This window comes from Abramis brama (assembly GCF_963993115.1).
Source record: "Abramis brama genome assembly, chromosome: 11".
Lineage (NCBI taxonomy): Eukaryota > Metazoa > Chordata > Actinopteri > Cypriniformes > Leuciscidae > Abramis > Abramis brama.
The window spans coordinates 28,042,622-28,060,169 of NC_139973.1; the positions used below are offsets into that span (position 1 = coordinate 28,042,622).

Sequence of the window (17,548 nt, forward strand, 5' to 3'; positions counted from 1 at the left end):
AAAACCGTTTTTTTTCTGGTACCGGTAAACCGGTAAAAACTGCAGTTGAAGAAATGAAGACAAAGATGGTAGGTCCAGTGCAGTGTGAACAAATAATTTGGAAATAGTAATTGCAAATAGTAATTGTCAATTTTCACAAAGAAATAAATCACACCTCGAAATGAACAAACATTTGAACATTTTATTAGCATGGAATCAGAACAGCCAAAGATTAACTTGGAATCAGAACAGCCAAAGACTATGTCTCAGGTCAACTAATTAAGAAAAAAAGAAAAGAAAAAGAAAACTTTGGGATCATGTTAACTTAACTTAACACACACACACACACACAAAGCCCACAAGGAACGCAAATGGATTTGAGAAATTGTCTTCCAGGCTTCTCACAGACTTGTGTGCTCCATATTCTCTTTTTGTGGTTCTGTTGCTGTATGAGGCTCTGTTACATCTTCTGAAGTGGTGCCAAAAACTACTGCCGTCCTTTTGAGCACAAAAACGCCAGCATGCAATCCTCCCACATTCACCCAAACAGTGTGCGATTTCCGCCACAGTCCCCCCATCTGCAACATTGCCTAAGAAAGACAGATAAAGTAGGCCATTATGGGGAGAAATGGACTTTGCTTTGATAACTCAGTCATGAAAAATCTAGTTAAAACATTCTGCATTAAATATGAAAAGGAACTATGCTAGATTCATAATATATTTAAACAAACAAACAAAAAATCTGAATGTTCCATTTCACATGACATTTTCATTCCTAAATTCCAAAATGCTTTTTAATTAACTACATTAAGAACTATAAATTATAATTTTGAAGAACTCAAAGTAGCCACACCTTTGAGAAACACTTTTTATCTTGAGTCAGCAGCACAGCTTTTCCTGTACCCGGTTTACAAACTCGAGCCATTTCTCGAAGACATAAAGGATATAATTCCCAGTTTTTCTTCTTGGACCCCATTCTTCAAAGCATACACAACACAAACAGTTTAAATACACAAACGCTTAATAATATAATTATACTGTAATAGTATTATTCATTGCAATGATAAATTGGGATAGTTCTAAACTTATAGCTACTATAACTCCAGATGTCCGTCAGTACCTCTTTCCAAAAGGCATGTCGGTAATGATGATATCCACTGAACTGCTTCTCATGGGTAGATTGCACAAGTCCCACTGAACTATGTCTAAGGGCAAGCCTGAAGAGCTACAAATACAACATGAAGTGAACACAGTGAACATTTGAACCGGGAGTCATTTTTGTAGTCATTTGTTGTCACACAAAAAAGGTGTTTATGTTGTTTATATATTTGAATGATCTCATACGAGTTTCAAAATTTGAATAAATACTTCAATAGTATACAAATAATACTAAAATAACACTGTTCCAAATAAGGTTGGCAGGACACTATCAAAAGCCTCACCTTCCTCCATCATGTGTTGTTCTCTTCAGAATGTGCTTGATATTATTGACCGATCGGCTGACTGCTATGCCATTGTTGTCTCCGGCTAAAAAGAATGAATTATGCCATTCCATGGCTCCCTGATAAAACAAAGAGCATTTGTTTTTAAAAACAATTCACTCTAACACAGAAATATAACTGAAGACTTGACTGCAAATTCATTAAACAGTTTAGTCATAATTCAACAAACCTCTAAAGGTATAGCTCCAGTTCCACACATGGGATCTACAATCACATCTGAAACCTGTGGCTTGCAAAGTCTGAAAAGTAAAATAAGAAAAGTATAACAATCAGTAACAATCATAATTGTTTGTTAGTTTTTCTTTACTGCATTTCTTTCAACCTATAGCCAATTCAAACACACATTGCACAAACAACAAAATCAAACATTTAAACGGTCCAATTAACTCCCCATGGACAAAATCAAAACTTCCCTACATTTTTTCTTGTTTGAGAAGCTGTTTCACATATATGTCACAACAGGGGAGTAAAGACTTCACAACTTCCATTTCATGCAGACTTTAACATCCATGTAACCTTTCCATTGCACCAATGGTTCTTTTATTATAGTAGAAAAAAGTTCTTTAGATTATTAAATCGGTCTTCACACTAAGTAGTTTAATTCTCTTGGTTCGGACAAAAAAAAGAAAATGATACATTTAGTCCTGGTTCGCTTATGTCAGGTTTATGTTCTGTTTTGGTTTAGTTTTATGTGTTCCCAGTTCCTGTGTTTATTTCCTGTCTTCCTTAGTTGACCTAGGCTGTATGAAAACGTCCCCTATACCCTTAAAATAGGGCACTATTTGAGAGGACAGCCATTTGTACTGGTTTCCGAAACCATGTTGGACATTGTTGAGTTCACTCATTCAATCCCACAATGCACCGCAATAACGAGCGTACAACTGATGTACGCTCAACGGCTAGCTAAAGAATACCCATAATGCACTGTGAGTTGCGCGCCAAATGAATTCCCACTTCTGACCAGAAGATTGCGCCCACAGCTGAATCACCCATCCATCCATTTTCCAAACTGCTGGTCCAATGTAGGTAAAGCGTAATAGTATAAATTCCTTTTTAATTGCTTATTAAATTGTTTAATTATAGTTTATACATAGTTTTCAGAGTTCAAGATAAATCTTTTCATCTTACTGCCAGTTTGCTAAATTTCAAATAATTATTAAACAGCAAGCACAAACTATGCAAAAGCGGCAGCCCTTCCTGCACACTGATTAATATAATTTGTCTATAAAGTTTTCGGCTTTTATGGCATATATTTTGTGACGGAAAATCCAAAACTAAATGCGCTCGTTGTATATGCATACATATGATGGTATTTTTACCAGCTGAGAACTCGCAAAGAGCTTTAAAAATGTGTAAATGAGTCAAAACAGTGGCAGGAATTCCTCCGTTGCACACAAACAAAGATCTGCTGCAAGAAGACGGTGGTTCGGACACCTGTACCGAACTGTAATGGGCAACATAGCTCCTATGATGTGAAAAAACAGGTATGCTTGAGGATTCCGTCCTTTTTAGGGTTGCATCTTGTGACATCATTGTGGCGAGCAGGACGAGGCCGAGGGCCGTGAGAGATACGAGACTGGTGCGTTGCGCAGGTGTTGCTCATCTTTAATCACGCCAACGTAGGGCTGTAGTACTCGAGTCCGGTCTTGGACTCGAGTCCGGACTCGAGACCGCTTTTCTATGGTCTCAGACTTGTCTCGGACTCGCTGGTATTCGGACTCGGACTTGTCTCGGTCTCGGCCACTGGTCTTGCCAAATATGGCTTTTGGTCTCGACCGAGTCCAGGTTTCTTTATTATGTTCCCAGTAATCACACATACGTCGCCGCGATATTAAAACAATATATTATTGGAGGGAAAGTGAAACACTGGCCACCTAATAAGTATTTCGGCTCTTTTTCGTGAGCCAGCTCGTTTCACTCAGCTCACTGAAAGAGCTGGCTCTTTTGACTCACAAACAGCTCTTTAAAAAATAAATGTTTAAATAAACTCGCTGAAAGTCCCCCGCTAGTGCAACGTGAATATTCACATTTTTAATTGTCCATAACACCCCGAAAACTAGCCTGCTTGCCTTGCACATCTAATTAATGGGCAAAGTTTTCCGACTTTTTTTCTTACCTTTCTTTCTTTGCCTATTCCATGAGTGGTAGGCGCAATGACTGGCTGTTTTAAAATATAGCTAACATCGAAACAAAATAACCCAGCTCATAACTTGCAGGTTTGCTTAGTGGCAAACTTTTTTCATTTGATTGCTTCAGCCGCCACCCGCCCGAATTTAATTAAAATATTTTTCGTCACGTCATCCGCCCGATCCGCGGTTTATCCGCATCTCTTGTGTGTGTGTGTCTGTGAGTTGTCTCGGTCTTCCCTCATGCAGTTTAATTGGTTGACATCGCATGTATGATTGACAGGAACAGAATGTAAGGCTGATCAGACAGTCGAAACGAATGTGTTAGGCCTAGGCTATATAATTATTTTTTTGTTGATGTTCTTTGAATTAGTCAATTATTTTAAATAAAATTAAAATTATTCATTATTTCATTATTACATAATGATTTAATTTCTATAGGCTAGCCTATATTTTTTAGCAGACTTTTTTTTTCCTGTCCTGGACTCGGACTCGAACCTCTTTGGACTCGGTCTTGACTTGGACTCGACTAGTCCTGGTCTTGGACTTGTCTTGGACTCGACAAAGGTGGTCTTGACTACAGCCCTACGCCAACGGCCTCGCGCCGCTCTCTCACGGCCCTCAGTCACAATCATACCTGTTTTTGCTTTTTTTTTTAGATGTCTTTGGTCTGTGTTGAATTCATATTTCAGTCAAATCGCACCAGTTTGGAAGCGCTTCGAGACCCATCTTTTCAGCGTTCTCCGTCCGCTTGTTTGGTGCGCATCAGGGTTCAGGTGGCAGCGTTCACACTTTTTCAAATGAACCGCACTAACAGAGGAATCGCACCAGAGTCCGTTTTAATCAAACCAAACATGCTAAGTGTGAACACACCCTATTGTGACCATCCTACCATAATGATTGGAAGCGATGGTTTACAAGAATGCTGCTTACCTAAGCATGCCATAAGCCAGTGTAGACCGTAGAGTGGTGGGGCCAAAGTGAGTGATGTTTCTCCTATGTAGACTTTCCACTGTGAGAGCAATGCCAATAACAACTTCATTATTGTGGATATTCAACAGCACCTGTAAATAGAGAGAAACACATGCAATGTTTGTTACAATTGCTCTCTTTGTTTTACTGAATACATTTTATTGTCATTACTACTTTACACAACACCACATTGGATATGGTTTAGGCTCCTATTCTTCTTTTCTACAGAAGAACAACTTTACACTAATTAAATTAAACTAAAATGTGCACTCAGAAGCACTTTCTTTTCTTTCACAAAGAAAGCACTTTTGATAAATATAATGTACACATATGAGGATTAGAATGGATGATATAGAAAAAAAAAAGAAAAAAAAGGAGGTCAACATTTTGTGTTAGAATTTCTGAACCTTACCTCAACATCAAATTTAGTCATATCTGCTTTCCACTGAAAGAACTCCTGCACAGCTCCTCCAAAGTCTCGCGCTGCATCATTTGAGGTGAAGCAGTGTTTGTCTCCGGCTCTGTTGCATGTCACTCGAAACTTAAGAGGCATTACCCCTGACTCCTGATCCTGGATTTCAGAGAGTTTGTCTTCCTCAGAGTCATTTTCTGGCTGAGGAGAAACATCTCTTTGGTGACCAGAGACCTTCACCTCTAGAGCCTGAAGATCTACCCAGAGCTCTTCAGGATCTGACAGGACAGTATCAGTACATAAGGTGCTAACATTGCCGCACTGATCTGATTTTGTAGGGTTAGCTCTTTTCCGACGTCCTTTCCTCTTTCTTATAGAATTGTTCAACTTCCACACTTCTAGAGCATTGGTCCAAGGCAGCTTGGCGGCCAGCTCTAGCCAATCTAATTCCACTTCCTCCTGTTAAACCAACATTAAACAATAAATGCCTTCCGGTTCTAAAATTATAGATTACACTTTATTTTAAGGTGTCCTTGTTACAATGTAATTATACAAGTAACTACTGAGTAATATTAATTAACTACATGCACTTACTATAGAGTTAGTGTTAGGATTTAGGTTTGGTTTAGGCTTAGTTGCATGTACACTGCGTGCAGAATTATTAGGCATGTTGATTTTCTGATCTTTTTTTTTTTCAGGCACATTTGACCAATTCCAAACCACACTAATCTTAATAACTACTATTCATTTTGTATTTAATCATTTATAAGTGATTTATAATTGTTCATGAAGGCTGGAAATGAACGCCTTATATTCAGGTGTGCATAATTATTAGGCACGTTTTCTTTTGCAGATAAAATAAGCCAAAAAGAGATTTAACTCAGACTGAAATGTCAACCTGAGTCTCTGAGATCCTGAGACTCCAAGTAGGTTGCAGTTCTGGAAAATGGTGGCGCTGGAGACTAAAGGGTTCCTGATGATTTCACACTTAATTTAGCGGCCCCTAATTTAGTAACAAATGATCGTTGCGACGGAAGCGAATCAATCAAAATTAACTTTGGCTGGAAAATAACTTTATTAAAGAACCGCTATAAAGCCAAAACATTCTCTATTACCTTAAATTATACGCTTATCTCTGTAAAGCTGCTTTGAAACAATCTACATTGTTAAAAGCGCTATATAAATGAAGATGACTTGACTAATTCTTCACCTTCATTCTTAATTCTTTTGCAGTTAACGTGTCTTTTCTTCTCCACCTGTTTTTGTCTGACCCTGCTGACCCAATGAGCATTTCACTGTCCAATGCTCATGCCTTAACTGCAATTTCTAGTATTGCATTAGTATTGAATCCTTCTCATAGGCATTTAATAATTTTTTACTTTTCAGTCTGAGTTAAATTTATTTTTTGGCTTATTTTATCTGTAAAAGAAAACGTGCCTAATAATTATGCACACCTGAATATAAGGCGTTTTTCATTTTCAGCCTTCATGAATGAAATTAGTACATTCCATGTGTTTTATATCAATCATCATAACATTTATTCTAGTTTTTATTGGTGCCAGAGGAATTAATCACATTCTCTCTATTAGTACACCAAGATTTCATAAATAACATGACTTAACATGAGTTTAACACCCTTGTTTTAAAGCATTATTTTATTAATGAAACTATCATTAACTAAACAAATAACACCTGCACATGTGTGCGAGGTAGTATATAAACTTTGGTACTCATTCGGTACTCAACAACTGTCAATAACTACAACTAGTAAAATATTGCACATACCTTTGTGTCTTTGAATTGGTAGTTGTCATATTCTTTTACCACAACAAACAGATTGTCTAAAGACTTCAGGTGATGTACCTTTAGAAATAAATAAATGAAAATCACATGACAATTTGAAGGTAAATAGACAGTGCTGCTTTACTCACTATCATGTCGTTTCAAACCAATATAACTTTTTTCACGAAACACAAAAAAAGAAATGTTAAAGAATTGTAATGGTCACTGATTTCAATGCAGTTACAACAAAAATGATCTGAGGCTTTTAAAATAAAAAAAGGATGCAAATACAAGATAATCTAGAATCTGATGTTTATGGCTTTCCGACACCATCACACTGCTGAAGCGGGGTGGTCTGCGTGCAGACTGAAGCGTATAACCGCTTGTGAACGTGTTTACAACCTACTCCGACGTTCTGTGATGCACCTGGGTCACCCCGCTGCCTAATGACAGGGCGTCGCCACCTATTAGAGGGGTGATATTGACAGCCTCTGCACATGTTAGACCACCATTGTGTGCCAGGGGAACACTTGTGTTGAGAGTGAGGGAGCACACATGGCTTACGCGCCGCAGGATGCCGCTCGGGAGCAGGGACCTGCTTATAGTGTGCGAGTGAGAGTGAGGAGGAAAGTTGTCCTGCTGTTGAGACACATTTGGTTTTATTTTTATTGCAAACTTTATTGGCATCAAAACATTCAAACTTTCCCCACTGTCACCAGCAGCCTGCAAGGGAACAGATGGGTGCAATACAGCAAGGTGAACCGTGGTGGATCGTCGTCCACAGTTTCCTCCTCAGACCACTCCGATCAGGAACAAGGCTGGGTTTCAGGTGCAGGCTTGCACTGGATTGCCTGGATTTGCACAGCTGGTTCGGGGTACTTCCTCGAGCCCGAGTAAGATGCAGCTGGTGATCTATCTGATGCTCAAACAAGTGCTGAGCGGAGAAGGATCTAGAGCGCGCTGGAGGGGCTGCAGCCCATTTAGGCAGGGAATGGCTCAATACTTTTGACTGCTTCTGGGCCACAAGGAACTTCTCCAAAAAAGAACCCACAGCATCGCCAAAGAGGCCGTGGGGGCTTATGGGTACATCGTCCAGTAGCTGTGCCTTCTCGGAGTCCCTCATGTCCATCAGAGTGAGCCACAAGTGACGCTGAAAGACCATGAGACTGCCCATGCTATGACCAATGCCCTGGGCGGTCTTCTTCGTCACTCGGAGCACCAGATCTGCAGCCAAATGCAGCATCTTCACTTGGAAGACTTGAAGCACAGCCATGGTATGGATGGCAGATGCTGCAATGTGAGCTATAGCAGGCACGGTTTTGAGGGGAGTGATGACATCAACTTCTCACTTGCAGCCGGGCACAGGTGGCCCGTAATGGCCTCCTCGACGAGAGGCGGTTTGGTGCATCCCAAGCGGTCAGTCCCGTCGACAGAGGAGAGGAGAGGAGATACGATCCAGTGCCCTTCATCGTTGAGGTCGCCTCACCTGTGGCACCAATAGAGACCAGGTTGCGGGCTTGATCAGAACTCTCAGAATAAGACACAGGCGATCCTGAACGATGAGCACGCTGGAGCTGCGTCAGCGTGCGATCATCTGATGGGTAAACTATTGCACATGGCTGCCTCGCCCTCTCCTTTCGCGGCTCAACGACGGTGCACTGTTCAGGACAATGTAAATCCTGACACGGAGGGTCCTGACTGTCATTTCCTTGCAGAAAGAACAGTCAGGCCTATCCAGCACGGCCTCCACATGGACACAGCCCAGGCAGAAGACACACGCATCGTGCATCAAAGAACTTTTTGATAATTTGCAATAAACTTAAACTACAATGTTTCTATAGTTATAATAAAAACGTTTTACATCATATTTAAATTTGATTATGTTGCTTGCAATGTTGTATAGAATTGTAGTTCATTCATTCGAAAAATATATAAATTCGTTAAGTAGGCTACTTCTTGTTCCTTTGTCTATTTTTTTCTTTTTCTTTTCTTCTTCTTCAAATTCAAGTTTGTAATGTTGTGATTTCCCTCATAGCTGGTTGGTTGGATTTATGACTTGTAAATCTTTAAAAAATATATTTTTTATATAATGTAAATCGGGTGGGGTCGGTTATTAAAAAAAAACAAATAATAGTTTTAATTGAAATATTTATGTACGTGCTTGCTGAAAAAAAACAGCTGTGTCATTCACTACACAGCACTATGTGGCATGTCACAACTTTTAATGGCACATGTTACTGAAAACCGGATGTGCCGATGGCTTCTCTTCTGTACGCAAGATGCCATGCCACTATGTTAATAATAGCCTATGCAAATAACACTTTCTGATCTCAGAGAATCGTTGTCGTTACAAAAAGTTATGTGAATCAAACGAGAGGACAACTGACCTTAGCAAGTTTATCTGTTGTTATATCAAAATAAATCCTTCCTCTGTTTTTGCTGACTCTAGCAGTGGCATCGAGCTTTTCCTGAACCTCCTCCGCCGCAGTGAGCTCGAATCCTGTCGGAACAGTCGCTCCGATCGTCACAGTCTGATCAAACTCCTGCATTATCAGACCCCGGGTTTACTGCAATAGAGGATAATTAATGCAAATGCAACTGACACGTCTTGTACAATTTTCCTGATTATATGATTTAAGCCTCGAGAACTTTAGACACCGCCTTCAGTGTTTACAAACCGTTTAACAAATTCGAGACTTTCAGCTAGTAAACAATGTGAGCATTTGAAGGCCGAAGCATTTTTATAACTTAAGTCGTTCGTTCAAGAGAACAGATCTCTACAGTAACAGTACACTGACAATATACATAAATCCCGGAAAGAAACAAGCATGAAAAGTTATCTCTTCTCTCTTCTTGTATTGCTAAATAGCGGATCGCAAACTGAAATAGCGCATTACCGCCACCTAGTGCTAACATCGACCTTCTTCTCCAGGCGTTTAAAAAAATCTAATTATAAATCACATTTACTTATAACTGGGTTGCATAAACTGAAACACAAAAAAAATATCACATTTGTTTGATATTTCACTTTCACAATCAATACAGTAGGCAGCCTACAATATATATTACAAGATCAAATACAAATGGCATGCTACATCAGGAGTGTAAATCAATATGGAGTGGTGGAGAGTATGGCGTTTCATTAAACATTTTCCAAGCTTTACCCTCAAGCAATCCATGATGGAAATGTGTTCAACTTAATTTAGTGGGTAAGATAACTTATGCTGATTGACCTATAACCCCATCGATGGACCCTTTTCACACCTTTTCTGGGGTTCTCAGAAGCAGAAAGTCATCATAATGGTCCACCTCAATAGTGGTGAATGGAAAGTACTAGGCTACTACTACTACTACTACTACTACTACTATATATATATATATATATATATATATATATATATATATATATATATATATATATATATATATATATTTCTGAATATAATAGTTTTCTGAAATTTCATGCAGGTAATAGAACACAGTGTTGAGTTAAAATGTAGGCTGCATTAAAATGGTTAAAAAATGAAAAACTGCTAGATTTACAGTGTTGAGAATCGCGTCATCACAGTCTCTGAATGAACGCACTCAAATATATGCTTTAGGCAGAAACACAATTGTGACAACTTGATTGCGCTTAACCTCAACTCTATATGATATAAGAGATATATTGAGATGTTAGCCTACTAATTGTTTAGTACACAATCATAATTTATTGTATTATAATCATTTTTGTTTGTTTTCCTCAACAGCCCAAGTGCGGCTCTATTCTCAAGCACTATCCTATAGGCCTATTGGCTTATACAGAATAGTGCAAATCCAAAAATCCTAAATGTTTTATTAGATTAGGAGCTAAACTTGCAGAAAGGTAGATCTCCACGAACATGAGTGAATGCTCTTGGCTTGGTAGTGCATTCTTTTCAAACTCACTGCACGGGTTCCACCAGTAGTGGGCACTAGTGCAACATAAGCGATGATGACCAGGACGATGATACAGGACCAACAGTGCGCATTTTGGATGTCTGTCTGTTTCATGTCATCAGATAGTTAGTAGACACTCCAAGACCTAAAATCGATTACAACATTACAAACATCCTAATAAGGCTGCATCCTGAATATAACAGTCCTTCCTCAGCATTTAATATTTGTCACCAGTGATCTGTGTTTTGTTGTCGTTTTGCACTTGTTTTAGTTCAGTTTTCTGTCTTTGAGTTATTTCCTTGGTTTTTCAGTTGTTGATTATGATTAGCACCTCTTTATTTCGTTGATTAGTTTGAGTTATGTTATTTAAACCCTGAGTTTGTTTAGTGCGTTGTCCGTTCTCATCTCTATTAAGTTGGTTGTTCTGTTCCCGCATTTACCTGAGTGTCTTGTTTGTTCTGTTTAAAAATAAATACTGCTGCGCTTAAATTCAGCTCTTTATTTAATAGTGTTTTCAACCAAAGAATGAGGTTTAGTAAGTCTGCATGGCTATGTCACAGTTATGGGGATATTCGAGTGTATTGTTTAAACTTAGAGGAAGTTGGAAAGGTGCATGGATCTTGATGCAGCAGCTATAAGAAAAAAACAAAAACAAAGAATAGGCCTATCATAAAACTCAGAACGTGGGAGTATAGGAGAAAAATTAATGTAACAGTTTTGCATGCAAATCAAAGACTCGACTATGAACATTAAAGGGAACAGAGGGCATTAAATACAATGGGAAATGAGGAACTAAACAATAGGTGAACGTAAACACTGAATCTAAACTAAGAGCAACAGGAACAAAAAAACAAAACAAAAAACAAGAACATGATAATATTCTTATGAATAATGAATATGAATAATGTTCTTTGTTTTTCTATTGCCATTACCATTTTTTAAAGGTAATAATATATATTTTAAATGTAACACAGTGCACAAGAATCATAAATGACTTACTGTCTATAAGGTCTCCAAGTGTCCTACATCATAAGCAGCTTAGTGTTAATTGATTCATTTAAAGTAAATCAAAAGGAAAAAAAAATAATGCCTTCATCCCTAAAAACACACTATTTCCTAATTGTATCCCATCATTCATAATGCTCAGGATCTCACGTTCCCCGAAATTGCTGCATAAAAGGAAAACTTGGTGTTGTAAATTGTATTGGTGCCAAGATGAGTGTGTATTTTGTAAATCATTTGCAACTGATTTTTAGAAGTACTACAATTACAAAATGTTGTCATCTGTGAGGCTAGTCTACATAAGGACTGATTTGGAAGTTTAAATAGCAACGTATTGAAAATCAAAATGTGTAAATAAAGCTCTGTAAAAAAAAAAAAAATTACAACACTTAATCAAAAGTTTTACTCTACGAGGGTTACATACAATACATAAAATTCTGAAATGAACTAGCTAAAACATAGGCCTATCATATTATCTTATAAGTATTACGCCATAGAACAGTTTTACAAGCGACTGAATTATAAGCGTTCTTTAAATACTTAATATACCCTTTATCAACATCTTTCAAAAGAAAAAAAAAAGTTTTTACTTTTCTTTTGGAAAGTCAATCCAAAACACTGCGCAACAAACACAATTCAAAAGTTGATAAAAGAGCAATTTTGTAAAAAAGTTATCAACTTTTAAAGTTAAAGTCAAATTTGGGAGACCACCGGGGCCAGACTTGATTAATAATTTACAATCCAAAATAATAACATACTCTCATCGTATCTGACCAATTAGAAACCACTTCCGGGTCGCCTTTTCTGGAACGAATGCCTATCGCTAGTTTCCCTTCTAGTGATTCATTTCTATAAACGAAACCTTTTCACTTTGAAAAGCTGCCGAAGCGCGATATGCCGACTGTGAAAAGGGCCAGTAAATTGCAAAGCACTAATTTTTAAATGGATCATTTTAACTACAAACCAAGCGACTGACCCGTGCAGAAAAAAAGAATCGGGATGTGATATTCATCATTATTGTTGTTTTATTTTTTATTTTATTTTTATTTTTTTTCCTACCGTAAACCGAGTAAATCACACAGTGGACATTGTGGTCAGCGTGTGAATTTGCTCTGTTTAAAAGTCGTCCAAGTTGGATAAACTTTTTTTCAAACTCAAGAGTAGAGTAACGTTAACGTGGATAGAAGGTAAGTTGCACATGTTTGCGCTGTAAATGGTTTTAAATGTTTTACTTAAACAGACTTGTTCATATTTAAATGTGTTTTACACTGTAGAATAGTGTAGAAATGTGTTCATCGTGTCGTTATTCATGTTGAAGTGAAGGTGATTTGTTTTAGAGTTACTCGTTCCAATTATGAACTTGCTTTAAACAAAGTAACTATGGTCTTTGGGACACTAAACCCATGAGACTCTTCAAGGACTTTAAATCGTTGATGATTTAACTTCTGATTACACAAATCGTGGATGAAAAGTATTGTATGTTGTCCTCTTCCCCAAATAGATTTAAGGGAGTTCATGAATTTAACATATTAGCACAGATATACCATGTTCTAAACTGCAGAGTAGAAACAGGTGAATTTTAAGTTGGGAGACATCCTTGATTGAAGATGCAATTTTGATGAGAGTTGTTCTGATAGATAGGCTAATATGCTATGTAAATGCAAGTGAAATGAGATCATACAAGTATGTATAACATGAAATAAATGTAATTTATTATGTCATTCAAATTTAGTTATTTATGAGCACTTGAGTTTAATATGAGGCATATATACCAATATTTGTTTTTTATCAAACAATGCATTCCTATGCATCTTATTCACACTAATGGTGAATTCTGGAGTTATTTTCGTGTCCAGTGTCTGGACCTATTTACTATTGCTAGATTATTTGGTGGTAGACTATGTACTCTTTTGTACTCTTTACACTTGACATTAACATTAATCTCAGCTGGTCTGAAGATGTAGATAGTGCTACACACAGGTGTAAACAGACTCCAATGTTTCTTCATTGTTTTGTTTATTGCTTATTGGGATGGGCAATTATGTGAAAATTCTGTGAATAGTTAATAATGGTAATAAGGAATAATGACAGAATTTCAGGTGTTGCGTGAGTTAAAGGATAGGCTAATTCACCCAAAAATGAAAATTCTTTCAATTACTCATTTTCAATTTCAGTTACTCATAATTATTCACACTTAAGTCAAGTCAAGTCACCTTTATTTATATAGCGCTTTTTACAATACAGATTGTTTCAAAGCAGCTTAACAGAGATAACAGGAAAATAATGCAACAAAGTTTGTTTCCAGAAGAAAATAGCGCCACAGTCCAACTTAAGTAAGTTCAGTGATGTTTCATTTTTGTTGTAAAAAAAAAAAAAAGAGTTATTAATTTAGTTCATTAATATATATATATATATATATATATATATATATATATATATATATATATATATATATTAATGAACTAAATTAATAACTCTTTTTTTTTTTTTCATTCTCCTCTGGCTAACGAACGAACAGTGTATGATTATGATTCAGGCAGCATTATAGGTCAGAAGTCAGATTGGATTGGAACATTCAGAATATGCCTGGAGTATTTTACTAATTTGGTTGCCAGGGTGTTCTAAATAGTTGCTATGCATTTATCAGGGTGTTCTGGCTTCTAGGTATTTATCAGGGTGTTATAAATCTTAATCAGGGTAGCGCCATATTTATGTTTAGAAAGGAATACAAAACGAGGCTGTGAGGATATAAGTGCGTTCAGTGCATGCATTGTTCAGCTGATGAATACATCGTTCAGCTTTCAGTATACAAAAACTCCATAGAAACATTTTTGTGAGTTGTGAAAATAGCATGATTTAGAACCTTTTATACAGTGCTTGCCATTGTAAAGACGTTGCCTCGTTTTCATCCACGTTAAATTCAATATGGTGTCTAACCTGACTAAGGTCTATAGCTGGTTACTAGGATGTTCTGGCCAAATGTTAATTATTGTTTGGGTTCCCAAGTCTTTGTAGAATTTAATTTATCCTACTAAGATATCACTGAAGAGATATAACGACGATCTCTGTTGCAGCTCAAGGCTTTGTAAACCGTAAAATAAAAAGAGGCCACAGTCCAGTCAGATTCTTTGTTTAGCCAATCAAACAGCTTTTGATACACCTTCTACCTGACAATCATTTTGTGGGAGCCAGCCCATTTATTTAGCCGTCTGTCCATGTATGCCCTAGTAAAAAAAATGTATGCTTAATCACAATTTATTTGTATGTAGCCTACTTTAGTATAACTAAAAGTGTTTGTGGCCCAATATAAATTGGTATACTTAAAGTCTGTTAAATTGGAACAACTAATTTTGTAATAAATGCATTTTGGTTGTCCAAAAGCAGTGCTGAAGTTATATGAAGTATTTAATATACTTGTTTGTACTAAAGTAGAACTATTCCAAGTATACTTAAGTACACTTTAAATATATACTCTTGTATTTAAGTTTTGACATGCAGAATTCACTCAGCGTAAACTTCAAAAGTATTTTGGTGACATTACAATTGTGATTCTACACTGTAAGAGTGTTGAACATACATTTATCTTATACTGTTAACACACTTTAATATCTTCAATCCAATCAAATGCTCTCTAGAATGTAAAGCATCCCGCCCCCATTCTATAAATACCACCTGTCCAAAGCGGCCATCGTTGACGCGTCGCAGAGCAATATGGGTTTTCGCCAGGGTCGATATTGTCCCCACCACTTTTTAAAACAACTCGTGGCACGGATGTACCTAATATAAATAAATAAAACATCTCCAGTTAACTAGCAGGGTATTCATTTCATTCGTTTGTCAAATAAAATAATGCACACAAACGTGTCCCTGCTTGATATACAACCACTGATAAACATATTCGGTTTTGATGAGAAAAAAAAAAACTAGGCCTATACGAGTGTGGATTAGAACCCAGAACCCCTGACACGCTTGGCAAAAGTTCTACCACTAGACTATGAAGGTACACAAGCTACATTTGCCATAAGCTACATCTAGTCTATGGGTTTATTCACGTGAACCCAATGTACTATTGAAATTGATTTCTGGACATCGTAATGTTATTTTTTCCAAAAAAAATTATTGTCATATTGTACATATATCTTAGCATTGTATAGCAACCTCCTCGAACCCGGGTCACTGCCACACAAGCTCACTCGTTTTACCAGTTGCGCCACAAGCCCACAACACAGATAATCACCATGAAAAACTGGGGTTACTTTGTGTTCTTCCTTTACTGTTACAAGTACTATAAGAAAAGAGATTTTTCCATCAATGACAACACAAATTATAAAGACTGTGAATTGCAGAGAAAAGTCTCAATATAGGCGTAGGAAGCGGTGCGTGAGAGTAAACATGAAAATGTATAGAACATGAAAGTGCGTTAAACTTGAAGCTGTTGAAGAAATAAAGCCAGCAGACACAACATTAAATAGCCTTAAATCTGCAGTATGTTTTGCTTCCCTTTTACCTGACACGATCAGTCATTAACGCGGCAGGCAGCAGTTTTATTCTTGTGCATGCACTAAACATAGACAGTTCCGTTCGTTGGTGGAATAATGTGATCGTGCAGAACTGCTTGTTTCAGTGTGTGAGGATGGAATAAAACCATCCGTAACATTTTTCTGCCAATTGTCTCTGCACTTCAACTCTCAATGTACTGCACAACTGCTCCTGATGTAAAATGCAATGATTTGACGGTCTCACACTACGCTGCGGATTTAAATGTGATGCATGAATTGAAATTATTAAAGGGGTGGTTGATTATGATTTCACAAGCTGTTGAAGCTCCACCCTCTGTGCCGGGAGCAGCAGCTCATTTGCATTTAAAAGGACAGGCACAAAAACGGTGCGTTTTTGCTCACCCTCAAAAAGTGACAACTTTAACATGCTATATAAAAATGTCTGTGGGGTATTTTGAGCTACAACTTCACATACACACTCTAGGGACATAAGAGATTTATTTTACATCTTGTGAAAAGGGCATTATACCACCCGTTTAATACATTTGATGTTACTTTTCATGCAGTTAACGTTTCTGAATTTGTTTGACATTTTGACCATTTTTGAGGACTGGTAAGGATAATTTTAATAATTAGTTTAATAATTCATAATATTTTGACAGCCCAAAGAGCTGCAGTCCACATTTCAAAGTGCAATGGGCCATTAAAGTACCATTAATGGGAAAAGTGTATTACAGTAGGTGCATTGGAGTGTATTAGGAATACACTAAAATAATAAATTCTGATCAGGTATGTGAATTTCTTTCACCATTTCAAACTATATGTTGTTCTCTTTATTTGTCATAATTAAATATATTTACTTTTGTAACTACTTTGTGTATGTAAAGCTGCTTTGAAACCATGCAAAATTGTGAAAAGTGCTATAGAAATAAATTTGAATTGAATTAAGCAATAGCCTACCTGAAATTCAAAGTGTGGTTAAATAATTGAAAAGGTAAAGGTCATAATTCTAAAACTTACTTTATGATTATTTTTTTTGCAACTCAAAACACATCTCCTGTAAACTTTTATCTAGGCTATACTACCAGACAGCAACATAGTGTCGGCCCAGATCCAGGCCGCATCTACTACATGTGGAATTAACGCGTACCAGATGTGGGCTGACACTGTTGCTGTGTGGGTATTTTTAACAAGTAGAACTCAAATATAGTTCATAATCATAACAGGTAAACAGAGGATTCAACACAAATAAATGACTGAAGTAGTACTTAAAAATTTAACAAATTAAACAATTTTATTTGCAAATTGCTCATTGTTACATTTCTGCTGTAGGCAAAAGTTATGTTTGGAAATTCT

At 37.0% G+C, this 17,548-nt stretch overlaps 2 protein-coding genes across 3 annotated transcripts in view; one reads left to right on the forward strand and one right to left on the reverse strand.

Annotated features, from left to right (window-relative positions):
• Positions 1–167: 167 nt before the first annotated feature.
• Positions 168–9,650, reverse strand: thumpd3 (THUMP domain containing 3). Of its 2 annotated transcripts, XM_084129866.1 has the most exons (10): positions 9,452–9,650; positions 9,161–9,340; positions 6,777–6,854; positions 4,992–5,450; positions 4,541–4,671; positions 1,651–1,720; positions 1,422–1,540; positions 1,100–1,204; positions 833–956; positions 168–569 (listed from the first exon to the last, which is right to left on the reverse strand). In XM_084129866.1, the coding sequence occupies exons 2-10, from the start codon at positions 9,320–9,322 to the stop codon at positions 381–383; spliced, it is 1,437 nt and encodes a 478-aa protein (XP_083985992.1). In that variant the 5' UTR covers positions 9,323–9,340; positions 9,452–9,650; the 3' UTR covers positions 168–380. The 2 variants fall into 2 exon arrangements, with proteins under 2 accessions (XP_083985992.1, XP_083985991.1); XM_084129865.1 differs by having other exon boundaries at positions 9,161–9,650.
• A 2,911-nt stretch (positions 9,651–12,561) lies between these two features.
• Positions 12,562–17,548, forward strand: part of plxnb1b (plexin b1b) — a 63,364-nt gene continuing 58,377 nt past the window's right edge. Inside the window, exon 1 of the mRNA XM_084129709.1 lies at positions 12,562–12,880. The gene's annotated coding sequence lies outside the window, so the exon portion shown is untranslated. The remainder of the gene's footprint in view (positions 12,881–17,548) is intronic.

Bases quoted from the DNA above. Each gene is read 5' to 3' on its own strand.
- thumpd3 (XM_084129866.1), bottom strand. From the start codon at position 9,322: ATGCAGGAGTTTGATCAGACTGTGACGATCGGAGCGACTGTTCCGACA. The intron at 1,721-4,540 runs GTAAGCAGCATT...TTTACTTTTCAG, and splicing joins CTGGCTTATGGCATGCTTAG to ACTTTGCAAGCCACAGGTTT. The intron at 1,205-1,421 runs GTGAGGCTTTTG...TTGTATTTGTAG, and splicing joins ACAACACATGATGGAGGAAG to CTCTTCAGGCTTGCCCTTAG.